The following is a 25,549-nucleotide window of genomic DNA, read 5'->3' as shown; positions in this document are numbered from 1 at the left end:
AATTTAATTTAAGTAATTTTAATCTTTTTGTTGTAGGAAATATTTCATTTTTCAGATGTTTTAATATCTGCAATTGTTTGGCAGTTATTGAGAAAAAACACTTTCATTTAACACATCAAAATGTTTGCTCATTTATAAACATCATACTTTAATTAATGGTGATGTAGTACAATTTAGTACTAATTGTGATTTATGCAAACATTGTGATATGCTAACTGAAAAAGTGATTTTTTTTCTCAGTAATTGGCAAACAGTTGCAGATATTAAAACATTGAAAAACACAGTTTCCTACAACAATAAACAGATAAAACGTGTTATTAAAATCACATGAAATATGATTTCATTTTATGTTTGAATAAGTCAATTTTCAAATTAATATTTTCAAAAGTGTTTTTTTATATCTATTAAGCAGATTTATTGTGATATTTTAATAATGTAGGCATTTGATTACTTGTTAATTTATATCTTTTTTTAATTAACAGTCGTACAAAAGATAGTAGTCTATGTGAGGAATTCTTATGTTTTAATGATTTGTTCACGGTATTTTGAAGTAGATAAGTGACTAATATATGTAATATTTGTCATTATTTATTTAATATTGTATATGTATGTATTTTTATCTGTTATAGCGGTATTGAAAATCGTGATGAAGTATATTCTTGCAGCCAGTTAGCTGGTGCTCTGGAGGTGAAACTAAAATCTAGCTCTGTCCCACCAGTTTCTGTTACACCTGCAAACGGTAGAACAATTACTGCACCTGTACATCCAAAACCGATCACTGCTACTGCTAAAATTTTCAGAGATTCCCCGATCAAAGTCGATTCAGCAGAAAATTGTGTCGCTCAACCACAAGTCAGACCTTCAACCGAAACAGGAAAGTTGTTTATTTCATCTCCACTCTTTATTGCGAATAAAGAGAACACTTTCAAACCAGTTCCGGTCGCTTTGATTAAGTCAAAGGTGCTTAATTTGAATCAGACATTGGTAAACGATAACAAATTTAACATTATTGACAAGTTATCAATAAAGAACACCAGGTCATTACCAGAGAGCGAAAATACTGAAAATTATATCACAACTGTTCCTGTCCAGTTGCCTATTAAAAAAGTTGCAGCAGATGCTGAACGACCACAGTCTATACAATTACAAAGTGATGCTCAAGCGGTTGAAAATTTGATTAAAACATTGTCAGAAAGCAAACCTTTCCCGGTCAGTTGTAACAGTGGGATCAACAACAATACCGCTAATAATAATATTAACGGCTTATTGCAAGTAGCACAACGTGAAGCAGCTCAGCAACAGTTGTCGCCACGATCTGGTCCACAGTCAACAACATACAAGGTGTTTGCAGCAGCTCCACCTCGACCAACTACTACCACATCGAAGATATTTGCACCAAAAACTAAGGATATGAATAAAGGATTCCTTATGTACTCTGATGATGAATCAGGACTTACAAGTGAGTATAATAATAGTTTATCTTCAAATTATTATGATAAATTTATTTTTTGTTGACTAGTTGTTGCCATTCACTTCAAAATTCCAAAGCATTATAATTCTACTTGTACCTTTTCATTATTACCAACTCTTTTCTGAAAGTCATGGTTAATTTTTTGTTCTCTGTAAAATGTTTTTTGCCTGTTTTCTCCTACACCACTGTTGGTGGTGTATCTTTGCACTTTTTATCTTTGTTTTAATTCTATTCTGTTATATGTATTTATTTATAAAAGTTAATTGTTAGATATCCTTCAGGTGTAAAGAATTTACATTAGTCGTACTTTTTATTCTTCTATCATTATTTTATGGTATCAGGCCATTTCGTATTGTTTTTGTTGTTTATATGTAGTTTTGCTTGTGTAGATTTCACCAAATAGTCAAACAGTAAGTTTAATGTCATGTGTGTACACATGTATTTGAAAAATGTAAGTTCATTTGCTCAGATGTTATGAGGAATGGACAACAAGAAAAAAACAAACTGTTTTTGTTCATTTTGGTGGCGATTTGAAGTATACTATAATGTCAACTGTTGAAAACTATCACAACTACAAAATACCAGTCACGTGAACATCAGGTATAAATTCACTTGATCATTTTTCATCCATTTTTGAAAGAAGTCGTGGTATAATGGACTTTTATGGAATAATTCAGTTTTAATTACTGAGCCTTATTAATTAATCCTTGCATTATTTAAATTTATTTTTGTTACTATATATTGTTATTTTTTTATTATAAAAATTAGAATGTGCACTATTCTTTAGTACATATTCTAATTTCTATAACAATAATAATAATAAATGAACAGATAATGACTAATTATTATAAAAATAAGTTAAATAATATAGGGATCAATAAATACATCTTGGTAATTAAAACCCCATTCTTAAAAGTCCATTTTTCTATAAACTTCATGAAAAGAAGTTTTAACCTCTTTCAACACTTATTGCAAGTAGAACAATGTAAAGTGGCTCAACCACAGTTGCCGCCACAATCTGGTCTACAATCAATGACATACTAGGTGTCAGCAGCTCCACCTTCCAACTACTACTACTACTACATCTAAGATATTCGAACCAAAAATTAATGCAGTAGAAATGGGTTGTTTATACACTTCTAGTGTTTATGCAAACAATGTATAAAGTGTAATAAATTTTGTTCCAAGAATTTACATTATAGTCATAAGTAGTGTACTTAATTATTTATTTAAATCTGCCTGATAATTTACCTGATAAAATAGTTATTCAAGATCATGTAACTGCAGTGCAGCTACTATTAGTTAGTAGTATCAAAAAACAGATCCCCCATAAAGAAAAATAATTTTTTTATTAAATTATTTTAATTATCTTTAAATATATTTATTGGTGCTTGGTTTACTTGTTGTGGTTTCATTAACTGTTTTTCTGCTTAGAACAATATATTGGTATTTTGCAATATATTAGTTTTTAAAATAGTCAGTATAGGTAATTAATTATGGATACATGGAAATTATCTCATTATTTCATGTATTGTGTTATAAATATGTATTTATTATTATTATAATCTGTATATAGATTTAATGTAATTATATTTAAAGAAGCTTTTCTTCAATAAGGAGTTTATGCTGAACTCATTCATTCTTTTTGACAAAAGAATGTAAACTGTTAAGGCATAAAAGCTGTGTCAGTATTTTATAATTTGTAATAAAGACAGTTCTGAGAAATGCTACTATATACAGACCAATTATTTTTTTGCATATTAATACATGATTTATATTTCTCTTTTATTTTTTTTACACAGTCAGTAGGTACAAATAAAAATACAAAGTCAGTTATTACATTTTGATTTTGTTTCTGTTATTTCAGTGCTAAAAGATGAACCCGAACCAGAGGATTTGACACATCTTGCACCGACTGCTGGAGATGCATGTATTCCTTTAAACTCTGGTCATCTCTTTTCGGATGTACTGGATTCTCTTATGTTGTCTACAGACAATTATTGTCCATTACTCAGTGAAGCTTCAAAAGAGATATCTCCAGCAAATTCACCATTTGTAGTATACCGTGATGATCTTTCTAATTCTGGATCATTATCTCCTCCATTAACACATGTAAGAATGTTATTTTACTACCTGTTTAATTCTATATTTTAATGAAAATTTCTATTGATGATTACCCTTTGTTGAAAACTTGTTTGATCTGGATAGTGAATAAATGATTTATTATATTGCATAGAAATAAAAGCATTATAATAAATAGAAGTTACGTAAATGTTTATAATTTAAATTGCTAAAGGTGAAATTTATTCCTGTTTTTCTTAAATTAAATTATCAGAATTAAGAGGTAAATGTAAGCTGTTGAGAGTTCTAAGATTCAAATCCTTGTAAAGGCAACTGCCTTTACAACTACTTTACTACTACTTACCCCTTTACTACTTTGCCTTTACTACTTTTATTATACAGATTTGAATACTAGATCATGGATACTGGTGTTCTTTGGTGGTGGTAGGGTTTCAATTAACCACACATCTCAGGAATAATTGACCTGAGACTGTACAAGACTACACTTCATTTACATTCATACATATCATTCACATTCATCCTCTGAAGTACTACCTTACTGTGGTTTCGGAGGCTAAAAAAAATTTTACTTATACTATTTTGTAATTTTTTTATTAGTTACTAATATTTGTTTATGGTGAATTCTTTTGAATCATAGGAAATTTTTAAGAAAGTGTAGTTGTGTAATAGAATAATTGTAGAGTTTGAACTAAATTAATCTGAAAAGAAAAAGTTACAGTTTTACCTCATTTATACTAATTCGAAACATATTCATAAAGTAAGGGCCGTTGGCTTATATTTAAATATTAACAGGTCCGAATCTATTGGCTATTTACGAAGCTATTGCAATTGTTGTTTTGATTCAGTAGTCATTTGCCTGTCTGTGAATGCAGATTGCAATGTCCGCGACAATTGTTTCCCCCGCCAGTTGTGAAGTGCGTGCTTGATTGTGCAAAAGGATCTTCAGCTGCTGAAATTCATTGGGAGTTTTGCCTAGTGTGTGAACCTACAGTAATGAGTGAAGGAGATGTTAGACAATGGTGTCGAAACGTTAAAAATGGCCGTACAAATGTGCATGATGAAGAGCGGAGTGGCAGGTCCAGTATTCAGATCGAATAAATTGTTGAATAAGTTAATTGAAAACTGCGATGCGATCAGCGATTGATGATTAGTGCTCTGAATTTTCACATGTTGGATGCACGGATGCACCTCTATCTACACAATTGTCACAGAAAAGCTCGGATATCACAAATTGTGTGCAAGGTGGGTACTGAAAATGCTCACCGACCAACACAAAGAGCAAAGAATGTGCAGTGGACAAGTGTTATTGGACTGCTATCGACAAGATGGAGATGATTTGTTTTCCCACATTGTACAAGCGACAACACATGAATATCCTACACCAACGCAGAATCAAAATAACAGTCAATGCAGTGGTGCCATTCAACTTCGCCAAAACTAAAAAAGCTTAAGCAAACTCCATATTCTAGTCAAAAAATGTTCGAAAATGCAAAACTATCACCAAACTGAGATGTGCAATCCATAATCGACAAGGCAGGAAATTGTTGTTCGGTGTAAACCTTCACAACAACGTGTGTTGTCCTCATACCGCTGCCTTAACCAAGAAGAAGTCAAGTTTTTTGTGGAGAAATTTTTGACCACCCATATAATCCCGACCTTGCACCTAGAGACTACCTCTTGCATATGAAAAAATGGCTTGGTGGACAACAGTTTGAAAACGTTAAAGAACTCAAGATTGCCATTATCAACTTGTTCAATTCCCAGGCGCAAACTTCTATGAAGAGGAGGTGCAGAAATTGGTGCAGCGTTACGAAAAGTGCTTAAAACTGAATGGCGATTATGTGGAAAAGTGAAGTGGATATATAGTAAACTAAAACTGTAAGTAAAAACCTTTTCTCACAAGTTAATTATTTTTAATGACCAAATGGCCCTTATTTTATGAATATGCCTTGTACTGTAGCATAAATACTCTTATACTGGTAGAGTATTCTATCACCGATGATTGAGGTCTACTAGTTATGATTAAATTTGATGAAAAATTAAATGCCTCTCTCAACCAGTTGGCACTGGTTACAAATTTGGCTTTTTGGGCAACTCAGGCTTCTTGTTTTCCAGAAGCTTCATAAATCGTCATACTAACACATTGTTATTAAATTCAAATTAAGTTTTTTTTGTGATGTTACCATAAACCCTTTGAATCTATCTAGAGATTAATTGAATCAATGAATCACTTATATTTCAATTATGGAAAGTAAAAGTTATGTAGTTGTACATAAGTAAATGTAATAAAACTTATAATTTTTTTTTTAGAGTCCTGGTGGCTGCAGCCTGCCTTCACTCTGTAGTCTCAGTGAAGATTCACCACCATTGGAGGGTACATTATTAGGACTGGATTTGGTTGATTCTAGTGTCGATGCTGATGAATTTACAGTAAAAGCACCATACATACCGATGACTGAAAGTGAAAATCTACCATTGTTGACATCAGATGTAATGTGGGCTGCTGCTGTTGAATTGGCATCACCGAACAGCAGCAATAGCTGTAGTAGTAATATCAGTAACACTAATAACAGTAACAGTAGTAGCAGAGTTGGAAGCAGTAGAAGTGATAATTTGAGGAATAACAATAGTAATAACCGTTTGACCAATGGATGGTACACAACAAAGTAATAATAATTATCATTTTATTTTTTTATACTTCATCACTTAATCTTAGAAAACCATTTATTATTCCATTCTTAGAAAACTCAAATCATTGAAATTTAGGGTGAAATGTTCGACTTATTTTATTCTCATTCAATGTGATTTCTTTTATCTCTTAACTATCTGTTTTGAATTCACATTCACTTATGTATGCGATTAAGATGTTTTTAAAGGATGTATTTTATTTTGATTCTGATATTTTAACACTGTATGGAATAAGATCAGATTAAAAATACTTTTAAGTGTTTTAATAATCAGAACTTGGGTGTTGCATTGCATTACCCATTTTTTATGTTTATCTTGCATCTCTTTTTTAAGTCTCCAGAGTTATGATAAAAAATCATCTGTTTAAAAGGTTTTTTCAATATTACTATTATCAATGTTTCTAACAGATATAGTTTATATTAGAATATTAGTGGTGTTTACAAATGACATCAAGTTACCACTGTACATTTTTGTGTGGTTATGTAATATATCATTTTGTAGTACACTTTTATCTTTCTTAGTCAAAATCTTCTGGGCACCACTAAAGAGTGCAGGGGTCCTTGTGTACATTATCCCATTTTTCAAGCCCAACTCTTTATTACAGATAATATTTTTGACGTAGCCAGGAAAATTGTGGGTCCTGTAAAACTCAGACAATATAGTTAATTTTGTTGGAGTCTATTATGACCCTTACATGCCTTTAGGAGAAGACTTGTTATACTTCCTTGTACAATAATACTCCTTTGCATTCAACAGTTTTGTAACATGTTTCATCAGCAGTAGAAATAAGTACTATATAGTACTTTTATTGAAGATAATAATAAATATTATAAATAATAAAGCTCATATATGAGATGATCCTGTTTGATGTCACAAAGGCTTTTTTTTAAATTGCTTTACTTAGTGCTTCATAGGTGATGTAAATTGCTCAAGATTAACAAGATAAGAAAAATAGAAACTATTAATTTTATTCTGAAAAAAGTTACATACCGTATACCTCATTAGTACTAATTTATCTGTCAGCATATTTATATTTTATTTTATTGTCATTATTAAATATAATGGCTTTAAAATATAATTATAATTAATATGTTATAATAGAATGAAACTTTTTTATTTTTATACATTTTTTGTAAGCATGTATGTGTATGTACATGTCAAATACAAAGTTAAGACATGCTAATTTTCTGTTTTTCAGGTTGTCATGTCCATCACCAACACAGATTGAAACAAAGCTTGATTATGATTCAAGTTTAGCTAAACTTCTTCGAGCTGATTCAAATCCCACATCCAGAATGATGACGAATACAGCTAACTGTAGAAAAGGTGAATTTTCAGTATTAATGAAGAATAAGTAATTTATTGCATTTGTAATTGTTGGTTAAAAACATGTATGTTACACATCCATCACTTTTTTGAGATTGCTTTTTTTTTTTAACATGTAGTATGCATATTATTTAAAACGTTTAAGAAAAAAAGGTTATGTTAATTTCAGAAAATTATGTTGCTGAGCACTGAGCTATATTGGTATCTAAATGTTATTTAAAAATTTAACTTCTCCTCTTGATAAAATTGAAAAGTTTGATCAACCTTTACAATTGTCTTATTTTCAGGTAAGAAAATTTATCTTATTGATCCATTCAATAAAATGAAAAATAATAAAAAGTGTTCTGAATTCCACCATATAGTTAGATAATAGATAGTTAGATTCTCTGCCCTTAATTATGATAAAATTTAAATAATTCATGTTATGATCATATTTTAATTCTGTTTGAACAAAAATTACTTAATAAGACTATTAAATTTTATTCTTATTTCAATGTTGAGTATATTCTCACCCTGATAACATCTTACATAGAAAAACCTAACAAAATGTTTCAGTGAACAGTTTGAAATTGTAAAATATAAGGAAAATTTAAAATGGAATCTCAGTTATTAATGGATGTTGGTGTTGTTTTATTTTTAAAAATAATTTCAGTAGGACTATTCCATAGTAAAGTATATAAAAACAAATCATCAGTTAATCATAAAGTCTCTTACCCCTTTCAAGATCTAGCAGCTTGTCAGATTTTTTTCAGAACTTTAGTAGAATTGATTCACCTAATTAATTATTAATAATTTTAATTTAAATTCTACTAAGATTAAAGAAAAATAGGTTTGCTTAGCAAAATCTTTGCTTACTTAACATACAGAATTAATTAACAAACGTTTTGTTATTTTTAGATTTCAGCAATTCAAACTATGAAAATTATAAGTTAGCTGTAAAGGAGTATTTTTTTTACTGATAGTAATACTTATTTCTTTTTTGTATTATAACAGCTAAAAACATTGCAAATGAATTTGAACAATTTAAAAGGTTATAACTAAGTATAATTTATACTTTAGAGTAAATGATCTTTGGTTCTTTATTCATCTAAAAAATTTTAATTTGTATCTTTTCTTATTACAACAAAAGTTTTTTATCCTTTTCTTTGAAAAAGTCTTAGTTCACATTCAGTATCAATATTAATATTAACATTAAAAATTTTAATATTTTGCTTTTTTTCTCTGTTTAATAAATATTCTTGACAAATGTATTTGGATTAATACCTAAAAAGTTTTAATTTTATTTGCTGACTCATAATGTTGTATTTAATTAGTTATTTGAGGGATCAGTTATCATTTAGCCAAAAAATTCACTGTACTGATAACATGGACTTCCATTAGTCTTTAAAGAAAATTTTCCTTAAAAATTTCTGGTAGTTACAAACTGTTATAATATATATTGTTCGGATGCGCACTGTTAAAATTTTCAATTAATCTATTTGTATTTTTATTTAACTAATTCTTTTTTTATTTTTTTAATAGGTCCTGGGGGAGGAGGTGGAGGGACCGATTATGAGAAGCGAAAAAGAGCTGGCGGACCGGACATAAACCGAGGTGGAATAAAACGAAGTAAACAGCAGCCAGCGATATCAAGGCCGGGTGTTTTAGATGGTGGGGGGAAAGCCAACATTTGTAACAGAGGCGGTAATAATGATAATGCTAACGGAAGCTGTAACGGTATCGGCAGAAGTAGCGGAAATAATATTAACGGAACTGTGGGAGGAGGGAACAGCGTGCTGATGAACCTGTTAGTCAGTGGATGTGATGTGAGTGCTGGTTACGTGTGCCTTAATTCACGTAGACCTTATAGTTCGACTTATGCTGCAGTATACAGATCTAGACCTCAAGCGTATTCTTAGCAATGATTGTTCCATTTTATTTATAGAACTTCTGCGTATCACTGTAATTTACTGCCATTTATTTTTATCAGTAGTACATCGGCCTAAAAATTCATTCAGTGGGCTATTATGACTTCCAAAACATTTGTTTAAATTTGTATTACAGAGTCATCGGTAATTTAGGTTTCCTATTTCGTTGTGTGTGGCGCTGACAATTATTGCATAACAAACATTAGAAAACTTATTACATTATCTTGTTCCGTCCAGTAAGCACAAATTTAATTTATTAAATGAATGTCAGAAAACCTGATTTATAGGCTAAAAACATATAATTGTAATCCATCATCCAATCTGAATTATCATATAGCTCGGTGACTGTTATAACTCTTCCATTTTATACTAAAATTTTATCATCAGTATTTCAGTTACATTACCTTGCTGTCTGTTAAACTTCAGGTACATTTTAAATTTGTCATTGTACATTATTACTCTATAAAATGAAATAATGGTTCAATAATTAGAGGGATTATGGTAAAATAAAATCTAACTAATTAACAATTGTATGTAGTTATGCACAATAAGTGAATACCACTTAGGTCCTGTTTAATCTTTCTTTTTTTACTGATACGGCTGCCTGGTTCCATTTAAATAAAGAGAAAATACATGAGTGACTGACTCTTTAATCCACAATCTGAGTAGTGAATATTTAATGTATAATTAGTCATAAATTTTGTCACTTAATTTTACTGGCTAATAAGTAGTGAAATATATATATTATTTTTTATTGTAGCCATTTTTTTTTTTTACTAGTTTGATTTGTAAATATGTAATATGTTAAAAAAGGAAGGTAGAATGAACTCTGATAGAAGAAACCAAATAATTGACTCATATTATATGTTATATACTTTGTTCTTAATTTATTAACCACATCAAGCAGTTTAAATTTTATTTAAATCTATTAAACTAAATCTTTAGCCACGAATGAATATAAAAATGTGCGATAATTACACTTACAACTACGTAGTCTAATTAGATATATTGTGGTGAAGTAGTTACCACCAATTTTCTTTTCTTCTTATTCACTATCTACAGTGATGATACTGTTTTTAACAGTCTTATTGTTATAGTAACATTTCATAATTTATTGTTTATTACCAGTGATCATTACACTAGTTGTCATTGTTACATTTTATTGTGAAGGCATTGTTTGATACTGAATTAGATGATGCATTGGCATTGTTTGATACTGAATTAGATGATGCATGCACATAATATATTGTTTTTGTTATATCGTTATGTATATTTATAATACTGTTGTATTATTATTATTACTGTTATTATAAATAAAATATATATTTTTGTTTCCTCTTATTTCTGTTGACTACTACTTTACTTTTTTTTAATTTATGGTGCTTTACTTTTGAACTGTTTATTTTTCTTTTGTATTATTTTACTCTTGCCTCTTCATAATTGATTATTTTTGCATGCCTGGTGAAGGATTTTTTAATGACTGTTTTTTGAGATTTATATTTGTGGTTTACTTTTTATTTAGGTTATTTATGAACAGGATTTTGGCTGTTTATAAACCCTAGTGCAAATCATGATTGTGTTCATGAGCTTCAGTTATGTTTGAAGTCGTATTTGTTTTCTTTTTCTTTTTTTTTTTTAAAGAGAGTTATAATCAAAATTGAATAATATTAATTAGTGCATAATTTTTTTTAATAAATTAGCCTTTGGAGGAGTTGGCTCAATTTTTTAAAAACAGCCTTCCTCTTTTGGTAAAAATAATGAATAATGAAAAAGAGAACCTGTGAAAGAAATTTAACCAGAGAATTGTGACAAACTGACAGAAAGTTTACAAACAATTTTTTTGTTCTTCTAAATTTTTCTGTAGTATAGAAATACAGTTTCCATTTCAAATAGGTGTCTTAGAAACCTGAAGTTTTCAAGAGTCATTCAAAATAAATAAAGTACATTTTTTTCAGTGAGAAAACTACATACTTAAATAATTTTAAGCAGTTTTTTAAATTGATGCAAAGTTATTAAATGACAGAAGTAGTTGTAGAAAACAAAGATAAAAAGATTCACATGTTCATTCAGAGATATAAGATTCTAAATATAATTTTTTTTCCAGAAAAATTAAATTTGAATCTATTAGATGTCTAGTAGAATGACTTTCTTCATTAACATATAATGTCAACAGTGAAATCCAGAATTACAGAAAAACAGAAAATTACAACATAAAATGAAATAATACGAAATAATACGTTTACCTACGTAGCCGTAATGTTTCACTTCAATGTTTCAAATAAATTGAATTTATATTAGATTTGCCATTAGATTATTAGATTTTGCCAGAAATTGAATTACACAGAATTAACTAGTTGATAATTCTAGAGAACCTTATAAAGAGAATATGTGCAGTGAATGTCAATCTTAATGTAGAATCAAATACTGTGCCCCAAGTTGTAATTAGGCTTAGATAACAAAGTTTTAAAATTTGTCTTGAAGATTTTTGTTTAATAAGACTAATAGCATCACCAGAGATAATTTTAAGAGTAAGAATTAAGTCTTCCTTTTACAGTTACTTATGGTAAAAATCTTGAAATTGAAATTCACTTGTTTCTAATAATTCACTAACTAAAATCCAATTGTTTCTTTTTTTTTACATTAACTTAATAAAATACATTCAAAAATTTTCTTTGCCTTATTCTATTATCAGTTACCTTTTTCCATGTATTTATAATTTCTGTTTCAATATTGTCTACTTGTGCATAAAAGAAGTCTTAATAGAATGAGGATTTTACATTACTAATTTTTTTATTTTAAATAATAATATTATACATTCACTACCTCGAGACCTTCAGGAGGAATAAGATGAAACTCTCCTCTCCCTTCACTTGAATAATATAAGTAAAGTGGAAGTAAAAATCTTACAACCCCCAACCCCTCATGCTTAATAAAAAATCTTAAACTAATTTATAAATTGTGTAATACACATTTTTTTTCATCAAAATATTCTACCTGTTTATTTCACATTGTTAAAAGTAACTGAATAAATGTCGATCTCTTTATAGTAGTAGCAGCATCTTGGCCTTTCACCCAGGGGTCCCAGGTTCAAATCCTGATCAGGCATGGTATTTTTCTAACTCTAAAATTTCCATTTTCATATTCTCATGCTCAAGCTTTAAGTTTATCTGGTGAATTATCCATCTAGCAAAAAAGAAAAAACAATTTAATCGAGTTTACCCACATTCCTTTCATTCTGAAAGCTAGAATGATACAGTATCAGGATACATAAATTGTAACAAAAAAGGGTAAATTGATTTGTTGTTTTACATTATTTGCTCCAATTTTTTTAATGACTATGATGTGTGTAAAAGCACCAGATTTATAAAATTCAGATGTGTAAGAATTGCTTTTTCTGAAAATAAACATGTACACTAAAAAGCCTGTCCTCTAGTGAAGAGAAACTTTTCCACTCCCCATCCTCATTAATAAACCTGTCATGAGGTGATTGTTATTTTTGAAAATGGTATGTCATTTTCATCAGGTACCTGTGACACATATCTGTTTGTCTACAATCACTGTGGTTATGGTATTTAATTAATATATATAAAATAATTTTTTGAGACTAGATTGCAATTTCTTCATGACCGTTGGTTCAGTATTTTAATTTCAAGTTTGTTTTGTATTATGAAAAACATATTTGTTGAATGAAATTTTTTTTTAAATTAAAAAACTTCTGACTTTTCTTATTTATCAGTAAATTAAAGGCTTTAGATAACAGACTCATCAGTTACACACCCATGTTAGTAAGAATCAACTACTTTGGCCATAAATAATACATTGAATTTATCAATCTTTGTTAAAGAAATGTAGTGACTGTCAGAATGTTACTATTAAATCAAAAAGTATAACATTACTATAGTACTGATTTTACTTGTAAATCCACTTTTAAGATGATGTAATAGTGGTTGAAATATTAAAAATAAGCTTAAGAACAGATAAAGTAAATATTAAATATGACTAAAAATGGATCAAGATTGATTTAACTTTACTTTAAAATATTTTGCGTAACGAAAATAAGTTCACAATAATATATGAATCCTAAAGATAAAATATTTTTAAAAAGATCAGTTAAATAGCCAGTGAACTTAGTAAAGTTCTGTGCCGAATAAAATAAACATAGAATGTACGTAAATTGAACCCAATCGTAAATATTTTTAGAAATTTCGCTAATCAGTATACAGTTGACAAATATTAACTGCATAAATAAATCTTTTCTGTTAAAAATATTAATAAATGCTAATCTTTGTAAAGAATATTAATTGAAAAGTCTTCCTTTTTTTCTATGACCTTGAATCTTTTTTTCCATGACCATGATTGGATTTGACCATGTACACACATTTTTAATTATAATGAAGTGAATAAGAGATTAAAAGATTGCTGGCCATCAAACCGAACGAGTTGTTTTTGTTAACTACGAATTTTTATACTATTAATTAGAAATTATCGTCCAATGTATCTGTATTATCTGTTTTCAATGACTGTGATATTTCTGTCACAATATTGCAATACTCCAATATATTGGATGATAATCTTAAAAAGGGTAAAGGAAGAGTTAAAAGTAGTTTTTGATTTTGAAAACAAGCTGTCTGCAGTATGAAAAATCATTTGAAATAGAATTTGCTTACCTTTCCAATTTCTTATTTAGCATTGCTTTGTTCTTGTTTACTTTAAAATTATAGTTATTTGTCTTCGTTTATTTTCACACAGAATACCAATTTAGATTATTTTGCAAAGTAGTTTTTCTTTATTCTTGGGAAAGAAGTATACAAATAATGTACGACTGCACCGTTATATTATGTTGTATTCAAGAGAATTGATCTACTATAATTAATAGTAAATTCTCACATTATCTTCAATGAAAATATATCATTCATTTTATGTTTTTTTTTTTATTGATAAATTTTAAGTTTAAAAATTGTAAAATCAGTCAGCAAACCAATGTTTGAATATAAAGTTTTCCTGTATTAAACTTGTTGCTACTATGTTTTACTATTTTTTTTTTTTTTTTTTTTTTTTTTACTGGTTATTTATTATTATCATCAAATATTTTTTTAGAATTGATGGCTTATATCATTGCAGTTATTAAATTTATCAAATGTCAACCACTTAAAAGGAAACTGTATTCAATATTGTATGTCTTTTACAGTGAGTAGGAATAGTTTTAAACATACCTGGTTGATCAATATTTTTACATTTTATTTACATTATATTTTCTACCAAATGTTACTACCTGAGATCTCATTTCTTCCTCATTACATAAAGAAAATAAAATACGTTGATTTTCACAAAATCAAGAAAGGTTATTTTCTTTTATTATGATAGATTTTTCTCAAGTAAAGGCTTCATAAATTTTTCCTGTTTAATTGCTTCTTCAAGTCAGTGTGATCTTGTTTATACTTTTTATATTTTCTACTGAAACTGTATTAGTTACTTTTTAGGCTTGTGTTTTATTCAAATTTCTGTTAACATTATTCTCATTTAGTCTTTCTGTATACCATCTATGTGTTCTCAATTTTTTATTTAGTTTTTAAATTTCAAGCTACATTTCAATATAAGTTTTTAAATGCATTCTACAGTTCATAATTATGTTGTATAAACACTGTGTAACCATTATATAGTTTATCTGACTGATGTCTTTCCTACTTCTCCTGGCCTTTTCTGAAATTGTTTTGTTTTATCACCATATAAGCTTGAAACTTGTGCTTGGGAATATAAATTGGAAAGTTTGTATCATATGAAAAACACCATGGCTGACCAAACTTACGGGTGAAAGGTTGAGATGTTATCACTCTTCTAAAGAGGTCAGAGATCGTGAATCTTATTTTATTAAAAATTTTTAATTAATTTACACAGGAAAATTCTGAAAGTATAGTTCTTTTGACTTAATATAATCAACTTGTACTCCTCGTTTTCTTGTATTATGACATTATTATTATTATATCTATTTTGTAGGTTGCCATATAAACCTAAAGTGTTTTCATTGAATTTGTTCTGATTAAAATTATTTTATTAGGGAAAATCATCTCAATATCACTTTAAAATAATTTAAAGTTACTGGATGCTTTGATCTCAGTTTACCTTTTCCTTGTTGATTTCACATTTCCCAGATAAGATGTTAATTAATTATACATAATATGTTTATTAAGAATCACTGAATTTCATTTAAGTATTATGTAGAAAAACGTTTTTAGTTTATATACCATATATAAATTGCCTAAGCTATGTATGGTTTATTTTTTAACTTAATTGATGTTATGTATCTGCAGTCCTTTCTGTTCTGTGCTAATCTTTTAACCCCTACATATTTACTAATATACTCAACTATATTTTATAATTCTAATTTTTCTCTTCCTCTACAGTAGGTTAAACTACTATTTTTCCTCTTTCTAGACACATCTCTACTGCCAAAGTAATTAAATCTGAATTTCTTAATATATTGTCCAGTACCTAGCTCTTTTCTTTAAAAAATTCTTACAAACTTCCCCTTCTCTCCTATTCTTCTTCTTAAGACATTGTCATTTTTCAATTTTGTTGACCTACCAAATTTTCAACATCCTCCTGTAACAGCTTTTTGTTTTGCTATTGTCCATGTTTCATTACCATAAAGTATTATATTTTATACAAATATTTTAATTAATTTCTCTCTTAAATCTTAGTTCTATATTTGAAACCAGTCCAGACTACTTTTTTTTTCATGGAAGCACTCCTTGTTTGTGCCAGTATACTTTTACTGTTTGCATTACTTCATCTACACTTTGAAATTTTATTGCCAGAGTAATAAATATCACGTTTTGTTATCCTAATATGTAACCCACATTATCTTCCTTTCTGTCACAACCCATATACTTCTTTAAATCATCCCAAAACAACATCCTTATCTGGCTTAATAACAGCTAATGTAGTATAGTTTTATATATTCCTGAAACACTTAAAACCAATTGTTCTTTATACCATACATCTGAAGCAGTAGCATACCATACTGGAAATTCAAGAAACATAAAACTATGATAGAACAAGTTTTTATACAGCCTTAGTTTATTTGTCAAAGTTTGTGTATTCAAAGATAACTTAAAATATAATCCAATATACTCATTAGTAAAATTAAATTGCACTGTGATTTTCTTTTATTTTGTTAATAAAGCATGTGGGAATTATGATATCTTAGATAACGGTAACATCACATCAGATTTGCTGTCATCATTTGTTATTTTATCTTTGGTATGAGTGCAATAAAACTAATAAACTATTTTTTAATAACAAGCTTAAATATGTACTGTAACAAAAGTCAATCTTCCCTAGAGAAAACCCTGTAATAACAAAAATAGATTTTCTGAAGGAACAATATCACTCTCATCATTATGTAATTATGTGGTATTTGGAAGATCCAACTGAACTATAAACTGTTCTACTAAATTCAGTTGTGTAATCTGCAGTGATGTGAAGGAAGGTTCCAATCTGATGTTTATGGAATAAATGAAAATTAATTATAAATGAAAAAAAATTTATATTCTCTCCCTATTTAAAATACAAGTAAATGTTACTGACTGAAATATGTTTAGCGTGTATTTTTTTTATTAAGCATTAAAAACATATCAAAAAACAAATTAAAATTAATTTTACAAACTTTGAGCCAGTTTTAAGTTCATTCAAGAATATTTATTCTACATAATGAAAATTAATTTCATATATGTTATGAATTGCACACCTAGTTAACTTTCCTCGGAAACTTTCACTGCCAACAACACTTGGTCAAATAAGAACAATCAATAATTAAAATACACTTCTATATTCTTGCTGTAAATTCATTAATTAATTGAAATTCAATCGATCATTCTTCACAGCTATAGAATAAAATAATCTAAGATTATTAATAGACAAATTATTAAAGTAATTTACAAATTAAATAATCTGTGCATACATACATTGAGGAAAAACAGTACAGTAGTTTTTTATTTATTGCTTTCTTTCTTATACATTTATATTTGTCAACTATATTTTGCTGAGTTTGATGATAAAAGTATTCATTGTTTAACAAAAATATTCTTTAGATAATTGATTTTATTAAAAAAATTTTTTTTTTCATTTGCTATCTTTTATGTGGCAGTGTATATATATATATTTATTTTTATTGTGTGTGTGTGTATGTGTGAAACAGTTTCTTCTTAATATTAAGAATTTGTTTATGCTGTTTTGCAGAAATAATGTGACCATAAATAAAAAGATCATAAATAACTGTTATACCCATTCACTTTTTTTATTATCACTTGAGACTAACAAAGGACATTAATATAAAGAGGTACCCATCACTCCATATATAAATCAAATAATGAAGGAATCGATAGCAGAGTTATTATGAAGGCTCAAAACTGTCTTCTGTATGGAGGACAAGGTGCCTGTCAATTATTATTAACATGTGATTGTAGATTTTTTTCATTTTATGATTCCTAATTCTACAGATTTAAGTGACAGCAGATAGATAAGTTATTAAAATGAAAAGAAGAAAGGCAGCCTATTATATTTTTCTAAAATTACAATTTTATAATTGATGATTTTTTTTTTATCTGTACTCTAAACATATTGATAATTTCTATCCAGTGTTCAATATTGTACTCTACATGTCTGGATATTTAAATTTTTTTAACAGTAGTTTGTAGAATTAACATATATTTAAGGTTACTTATTCACAAAACTACCAAGCTTACAGTAAAATTTAGTTACTTTTTTTAGGGAATGGCTATTGGGTATTGTTTTTAATGAAACATAATTAACACATGGCAGAATAAACAGTCAATCAAATATACAAGTATGTTTTGTATAAAATTAATCTCACTGTTCATGAGTAACTGGAGTTGACTTTTTAAATTCACTGTTAGATATGTGAAACACATCTGGATACTAATATAATTTAAAAGTCATGGAATCTTGTGTTATGGTCAATAAAAATAAGCATCAAAGATAAATGAATTAGGAAAAACTTAGCTGAATGTGGTACCATTATATTGTAAATGTAGAAAAATGGCGGAAAGTTAACGAGGAGCTATGAGAATTAAATTCATTAGAAGCATAATAGGCAAGAGAAGGAACATTTTTAAGAATGTAGAAGTAAGGTTTCTCAAAAATAAAGTGTTGGATAGCTAACAAAGAGATGGTTTAATTGTGTTAAAAAATGAAAGAAAGAATAGCATCAAAAGTAAAATCAGAAGGGAAATGAGAATAGGTTGAGAAGTACAATTAATATTTTTGTGTTCTTTATATGGATTACTTGACAATTGCTGCCATTTCCATACAAAAAAAAAAAAACAAAAATACAGCAGGGTGCTACAGAATACTGGTACAATGTAAAAGCTTATTTTATTAATCTGGCTTATATATTACTTTACAAGAAGTACATTACTGCTGAAAACATTTAAAATTATTTTTTATTATATTTGCTAATCTCCCCTCCACTTTTTTAAATTTAGTAATTGAACTCCCACCACATGTTTAAATTACAAACAAATTTCTTTTCAAACATGTTATGTTGACCTCAATATGAAAGTAAAATGGCTAGTCGGTCTGTGTAGTGGTGACCTTCATTCTGGTTTCTAAATCAGCTGGCCTCAGGTTCAATTACCAACAATGATTATCTGTTTTTTCTTGCTGTTTCATTAACCTTATCGTCCATGTTGAAATGTTTGTCTGGATAGGAAAATATGAGTCCTAAAAAGAATAAACGTTTACATGACTGCTATTATAAAACAAAATGCATTCCTTCTAAAATTTAATTTATCATTATAAAATAAGTAATGTATGTATAATTAATAAATCAGATCATTTAACTGTAGTTGAAACAGAAATGTAGAAGCTCTTACATCCTTTGTAACACCAACTAATTTCTTCATTTGCTATATAGATAACATTGCTACCAGTCATCCTCTTGGTTGTCTTTGAATCTTTTCTTGGGAGTTTGATTAAAAATTAGATTAATTTTCATGATTTCAGAAATAATATATACAAGATATATATCTGTGATATTATTGAGTAACCAAGTAGTTTAATGCAAAAATCTAGTAATGCCTGGAACTAAAAACCCCTGACTAACTAAATAGTATAAATTCATTTTTTTACAAAGTGAATCTATTCTAAGCGTTTAAAATATTATTATAAAATTACACATGCATGATATATTTCGATAAATGATAATTCTTGAGAAACAGGAACGGTATTATTCACTGGATATAAAATACGACGATCATTAGGAAAAAATGGAAGAATTTTTATGAGTGGCATGGGTAATATCATGGCATTCACTACTATGATAATTAATCTGTAATAAATTAACAACAGCATACAAAAAACTGCCACCAGTATTGTTTTTCAGAGATCTGTGGAAAGTAGTTTATTATTATATGCACTTTTGCCCACTGGCATTTTGTCATACCTTTCAATTTCCAGGATACTATTCCAGGAACTGTTGTAAGGTGTTACAGAATAATTATTTTGTATGGGATGCCATTTACTAATAACGAACGTTTTAGTAAACATTAAATATATGGAGAAAATTTATCAAAACTTTTCTGTATAAAAGAAATCATCTGGATTGTATTACTTTACAGTAAACAAAAATGAATGATAGAAAAGCAGGACATTTGAACCAGAGGAATTATAAAACAATGTTACACATTTGCAGTTAAAATTCAGAAAAGAGATTGTTTAAAAAATAAGCTTGTAAAAAATGTTTATTATAAAAAAACTGTTACATACCTTAACCGGGATCAGTTAATTTATTATGAATGTAAAGGGCCAGAATTCTGATGGAACTATAAAAATTAGAATTCATAAAAAAGAGAAAAATGTTGCATGAGCTTATTAGATCATGCAACTTTTTTGTATTCTGAGTTTGGGAAAAGATTTTTACATTAATCTCCAGCAAAAGAAATGGAATCACCAAAACCTTTTAGTGAATAATGATTATTTAAAGAAAATCAGTTCTCAGTGGTATTACTTATATTACAAATAAACTTGAAATACTGTGAGGAAAATAAAATTAAGTTGGCATTTTGCAGGCGTGCTTTAATACTGTAAAATTTTGAATTTGATCAATCTGCATATATATAAGACATCTGAGGTTTATTTGAAATTAGTTAGCAAAGTTTACTGAAAGACTTTAACATATACTTAATACAGTCTGCTCTCTTACAAACTGGAGACATTTTTTCATCATTTTGGATTTTCTCTATTATAAAAATTTCATAAAAAATTGTACAGATAAAATCTGTGCAATTTCTTTTCATTTCTAATAATTTATATTTTGAACAAACTTACATTAGTTTTACCCTCCACCACTTCAAAACAAATAGATGAAAAAAATAATAATTATAAATCTGTTTCATACATTTTAAGTTCAGTTATTGTACAAAATATTACAGAAATCTACTTAGACTACAAATAATCAGTCAAAATGGTATAAGTTTGGATTTTAAATGTGGTCCTAAGGATATATAAATTCAAATATTTTACTGTGAAAACATAGATTGTATAACCTAACTATTTGATGATCAGGAAAAATATTCAACAAGAATTTAGACAGCTGATTGAGGGGTAGAAAGTTTTAGAGCAGAATCAGACAAAAGCAATGAAATGTGAATAGGTAATCACATCGAGAAGGAAGGATAGGCCTAGAAGTGGTGTGATACGGTTGGAAATTATTAATAAAGGATTGATTATTTTAAGTAGTTTAGAAGTGTAACAGAAGTAGGTAGAGGAAATGGTAAAGAGGTCACTAAATAGATTTTGCAAAGCACATTTATTTTTCAAAAGTGTGAGGAGTCTGATCTATACCAGCAGTACTTCAGAAATTTAAAAAGGTTTTATTAGGCACATTGTATATATCCTGTATTATATATATATATATATATATATATATATATATATATATATCTTATATGTATCCTGTACTTAAAATATACTTGGCTTCATTTTGGATTATGAAAAGAGATTACTTCAACAAAAAGTGCATACTTCTATAATTAAGTATCTAAAGAATAACATTTGAATTACAAGTATGGTTAGCGTAAGGCATGATTGTGGCCAGAGTTATGGTAAAGGAGAAGCTTTCACAAGAGAAAATAGAGAGCTCAAAGATGAGATATGGTATAGACGTGTAAAGAGAATATAAAAAAGTACGATATTTAGGAAGATTCTGCTTGGATTGGATATGTTGGATAGGCACAAAAGAGGGGAAAAGATTGGAAGGAGGTAACCAAAAAAAGTTGTTGGTAAGCTTGGAAAGAGGAAGAGGCTTTTAAGCAGACTGGCTAGTAGCTGGAAGCTGCATACAATGAACTGAGAAGATATAGTAGGCAATGACGAATACTGAATGAACAAGTGGATTAAAACCTTTATTAAAGTATACTTCTTTTAACATAAACTTTAAGAATGCTGCAGGTCAATGAATTTATAATATGGACTGTGATAGAAAATAAAATGTGCAAAGGCTTCAAAAGGCCTCCTTATGAAAATTCAGACCCCCTTTCAGGAATTGAAACGGTGCCTTTCAGTTTAATAATTAGTAATGTTACTACTTCCTGTCACCATGGAGTTTAGTTAACATTATTTTTGTTGCTCAAATGATGACTAATACCAAATCAGCCAGTAGTTATGTAATCCAAAAATCCCCCACTAAATATATATTGCAGTCGTAAAAGAAAATTTTATTGAAATGCTGTATTCTTTTTGAATACTATTAAAATAAGAAAGTCTGTAAATTCAGGGTCCCTTTCCATTAGCTGAAACATTTTAGAGTAGATGTTTATAGATAAAAAGAAATTTAATGTTTGTCCATGAATAATGCATAGTGCAGAAAGTTTTACTGAAAACTTAACAAACTAAGTTAAGTAAAATAGAGATGTTGCAAATATATCATTTGGGCTATTAATCAAATATAGTTATTATTATTTATTTTACTTATTTTTTCATTTACTTCTTTAAATACACAGAAAAGGTTTTTTTTATTAACTATAAGAGTATGTGCATAATTTCAAAATATAATTGCATACATAATTTCTTACCATATACAGCCTGTAATAACTGAAAGTATGAAGACTTGTATTGGTATATAGAATATGGCATTATATTAAAAATATATTTGTTATGAATGAAGATTTCAATAATATCTATTAAAATTACAGTCATTTTAATTATCAGTTATAAGTAAATAATTCAAGAACAACAAAATAATTATGATGCAACTGTTCATCTAAACTAGGCAGGAGGAAAAGATAAGACAAAAAAAAATAATTTTTCTAACCAAGCAATCATAAATTGTAAATTTATCAAACAATTAAAATTTTTTTCTTATACTTAAATATAATTTAAATTTGAGTTATCTAATGTTTATGTTATATAAGCAGTCTACTGCGATCAATATAGTTCTAAACTTACATTCTGAATTTTGGGATATACACATAGATTACTAGCCATTCTTGTCTTACTATTCTGAGATATAAATAAAGTTCTGTATTTTTATAAATAAATATTATTGGAGATTTTTCTTAAACCACATCAATCCGTGATATCCCAGAATCATCATATAACCATTCAGTTGAAATATTTCTTGATTTTTTTAAAAATAATTCCTATTAATATATTTAAATTGATTTAATGCATTATAAATAAACTAAAATCTTTTCATTAAAAAACTACTCTTAGTAAATTTAATAAGTTTTGATTTGTTAATTTATTAGTTTGCAAATTTATAAGTCATGAGAGTGGGGAATTTCTGAACAATATTTGAGGTGATGATTCCTCCTACTGAAAATTAAATTATTATATACTGTTACTTTTTTAATTTCATAATTTGTTATAAAAATTAATAACTTCTTTTTTTAAGATTAAGGTTTAAATAATTAATATCCATTAGTTTCTTAATAGTAATTCCTTTATTTACATTGATTATAATTTCGCTGTAATTTCATAAACACTATATCAGAATGATCAGTAATCAATAAATTACTGTAAATTAATTAAAGGTGATAGATTTTCTGACAGTTATGAACCACCTTTAAAAATAGTGATAGCCAAAACTACGTTTAGCTGATTGCTTCCACTGTTTTACTGAAATTAAAAAAAATCACACCAGATGATATTTTCCTTTTTGCAGGTGCAAAATCATAGCAGTATCAAATTTATTCACAAGAAGAAAAAAGTTTTTTTTTCTTAGAAAATAGGACTTGTGCATACAGTTGTTATTTCTTTTCATTTACAGACTCATTCAGTAAAAAGTGAACTGTCTACTTGATAGATAACCTATTGATTAAACTTTCAAGTCTTGTAAATTATAGTTTGTTAAATAGAGTATTAAAAATATCAACTATAGATTAATAATAAATTACAGGGTGTTATACTTTGAATATTAACTAATTGCAATCAGCTTTGAATAAAAAAATCTATATACATACATACAATAAATACTTATTTTAATTCTTTAATACCTTAACTGCTGTAAACAAGTTGAATCATTTGCCACTAGGCACCATTTGTTGCTACTCTGAAGTACAGTTTTTCTTCATGGTTCCTGCTTGTTGCAATAAATGAATGAAATCGTTTTTTTTTTTTAAATACAGCTTTTACAACCATTATCTGAGCTTCATATTTCAGTGACGTAATACATTTATTGATTTACAAAAGTACATTTGATTTTGTTAATATCTTTTAAATAATTGCATCTATAAAAGTTTCATTCACTTTGAACAGTAATACATTCTTATCGGTTCCCAAACCCTTGATTTATTGCCTGCTGTTAGTTTTACTGATTTATTTGTGGTGGAAAATTATGACAAAAAGTAATGGACCAGTTTATAATCATGTCAAAGACAAAGAATATGTGATAAAGGGTCTTCCTTTCACCCCAGAACAAAGTAGCTAAGTGCTGGTACCAATCAAATCATCACTGTTGATAGGTGATTTGTTCATTCCAACCAATTTTAAGTTTTCAGAATGAAATGTCTATAAATAAAAATACTTGGCTTATTGGTGGTGGGGGAGTTAATTTTTTTAAACAAAGCCTTTGAAAATAAACGTAATAAAATTTATTTACTTTACTTTTTTTGTTGCTACTTCCCATTTTGAGCCTTGACTCAACTCTCCTCCTTGTCTCTCTATAGTCTTTACCACTCTTCTGCCCCGTTCCATGAAAACCAAGTCTGTTGACTTCATCAAACTGTCTCCTTCTTGATCTTTCTCTCTTCCCTCTTGTTTTAAGTTCTTTAAAAATAACTTTCATTATTCTTATGTCCTTCATCCTACATACTTGACCCAGCCATATAATCCTTTTAGTTAATAAAGCTTATAATAGTATACTTTATTTTTATTAAATCCTAATGTTCAGAATTACTGTATAATTTGAATTTTTAACCAGTTTAGTATTTCTACACTACAATCTTATCCATCTACTTGATCAATTTTTTTCTATAGTTGGTTCAATTATAAATATAAAAATCTGATGTGGACACCACATAAATGTACGCCTATTAAATTACATATACACATTTTTTTAAAGTCTGAGGTTAATAATTATTAATACATTTAAATTAAAAAACATTTGTTTACAGTCAGAGAGTTATTAATAAAAATTTAATATTTAGTATTTAAATTTCAAAAAAAAGAAAACGAAATCAAGTCTGATTCGAACCGATGTAGCTTCCCCTTGTACAATCCAAATATTTCATTAATTAAAATTTTATTTGGCTTTAACTCTGGAACCAATGAAAAAATGTACCACTATGATATATCATTGAAAAGCTTTCAATGAGGGCTGATTACTGCAGTTAAGAAAAAGTCCAAAATCTAAATATTCTGGATTTTTTGCTTTTTTGGACACCTTTGATACAATCAATTGCAATCAAACGGGGAAGTGCACAACTAGATGTTACAACAGTCCTAAATCCAAAATTTCAACATTCTACGGCTAATCATGGTTTTTGAGTTATGCGAGATACATACATACATACATACGTACAGACATCACGCCGAAACTAGTCAAAATGGATATTTC

The 25,549-nt window shown here is 28.1% G+C and overlaps 1 protein-coding gene across 1 annotated transcript in view; it reads left to right on the top strand.

Moving 5' to 3' along the window:
- sima (HIF-1 transcription factor component sima) overlaps positions 1-25,549 on the top strand; it is a 238,648-nt gene that overhangs the window by 196,929 nt on the left and 16,170 nt on the right. The window contains exons 8-12 of the mRNA XM_075366071.1: positions 630-1,459; positions 3,339-3,583; positions 5,864-6,219; positions 7,440-7,567; positions 9,089-9,372. Of these exons, the coding sequence (XP_075222186.1) occupies positions 630-1,459; positions 3,339-3,583; positions 5,864-6,219; positions 7,440-7,567; positions 9,089-9,372 (1,843 nt within the window). The remainder of the gene's footprint in view (positions 1-629; positions 1,460-3,338; positions 3,584-5,863; positions 6,220-7,439; positions 7,568-9,088; positions 9,373-25,549) is intronic.

This window comes from Lycorma delicatula, chromosome 5, assembly GCF_047948215.1.
Source record: "Lycorma delicatula isolate Av1 chromosome 5, ASM4794821v1, whole genome shotgun sequence".
NCBI lineage: Eukaryota > Metazoa > Arthropoda > Insecta > Hemiptera > Fulgoridae > Lycorma > Lycorma delicatula.
This window is presented reverse-complemented; position numbering and strand designations above follow the sequence as displayed.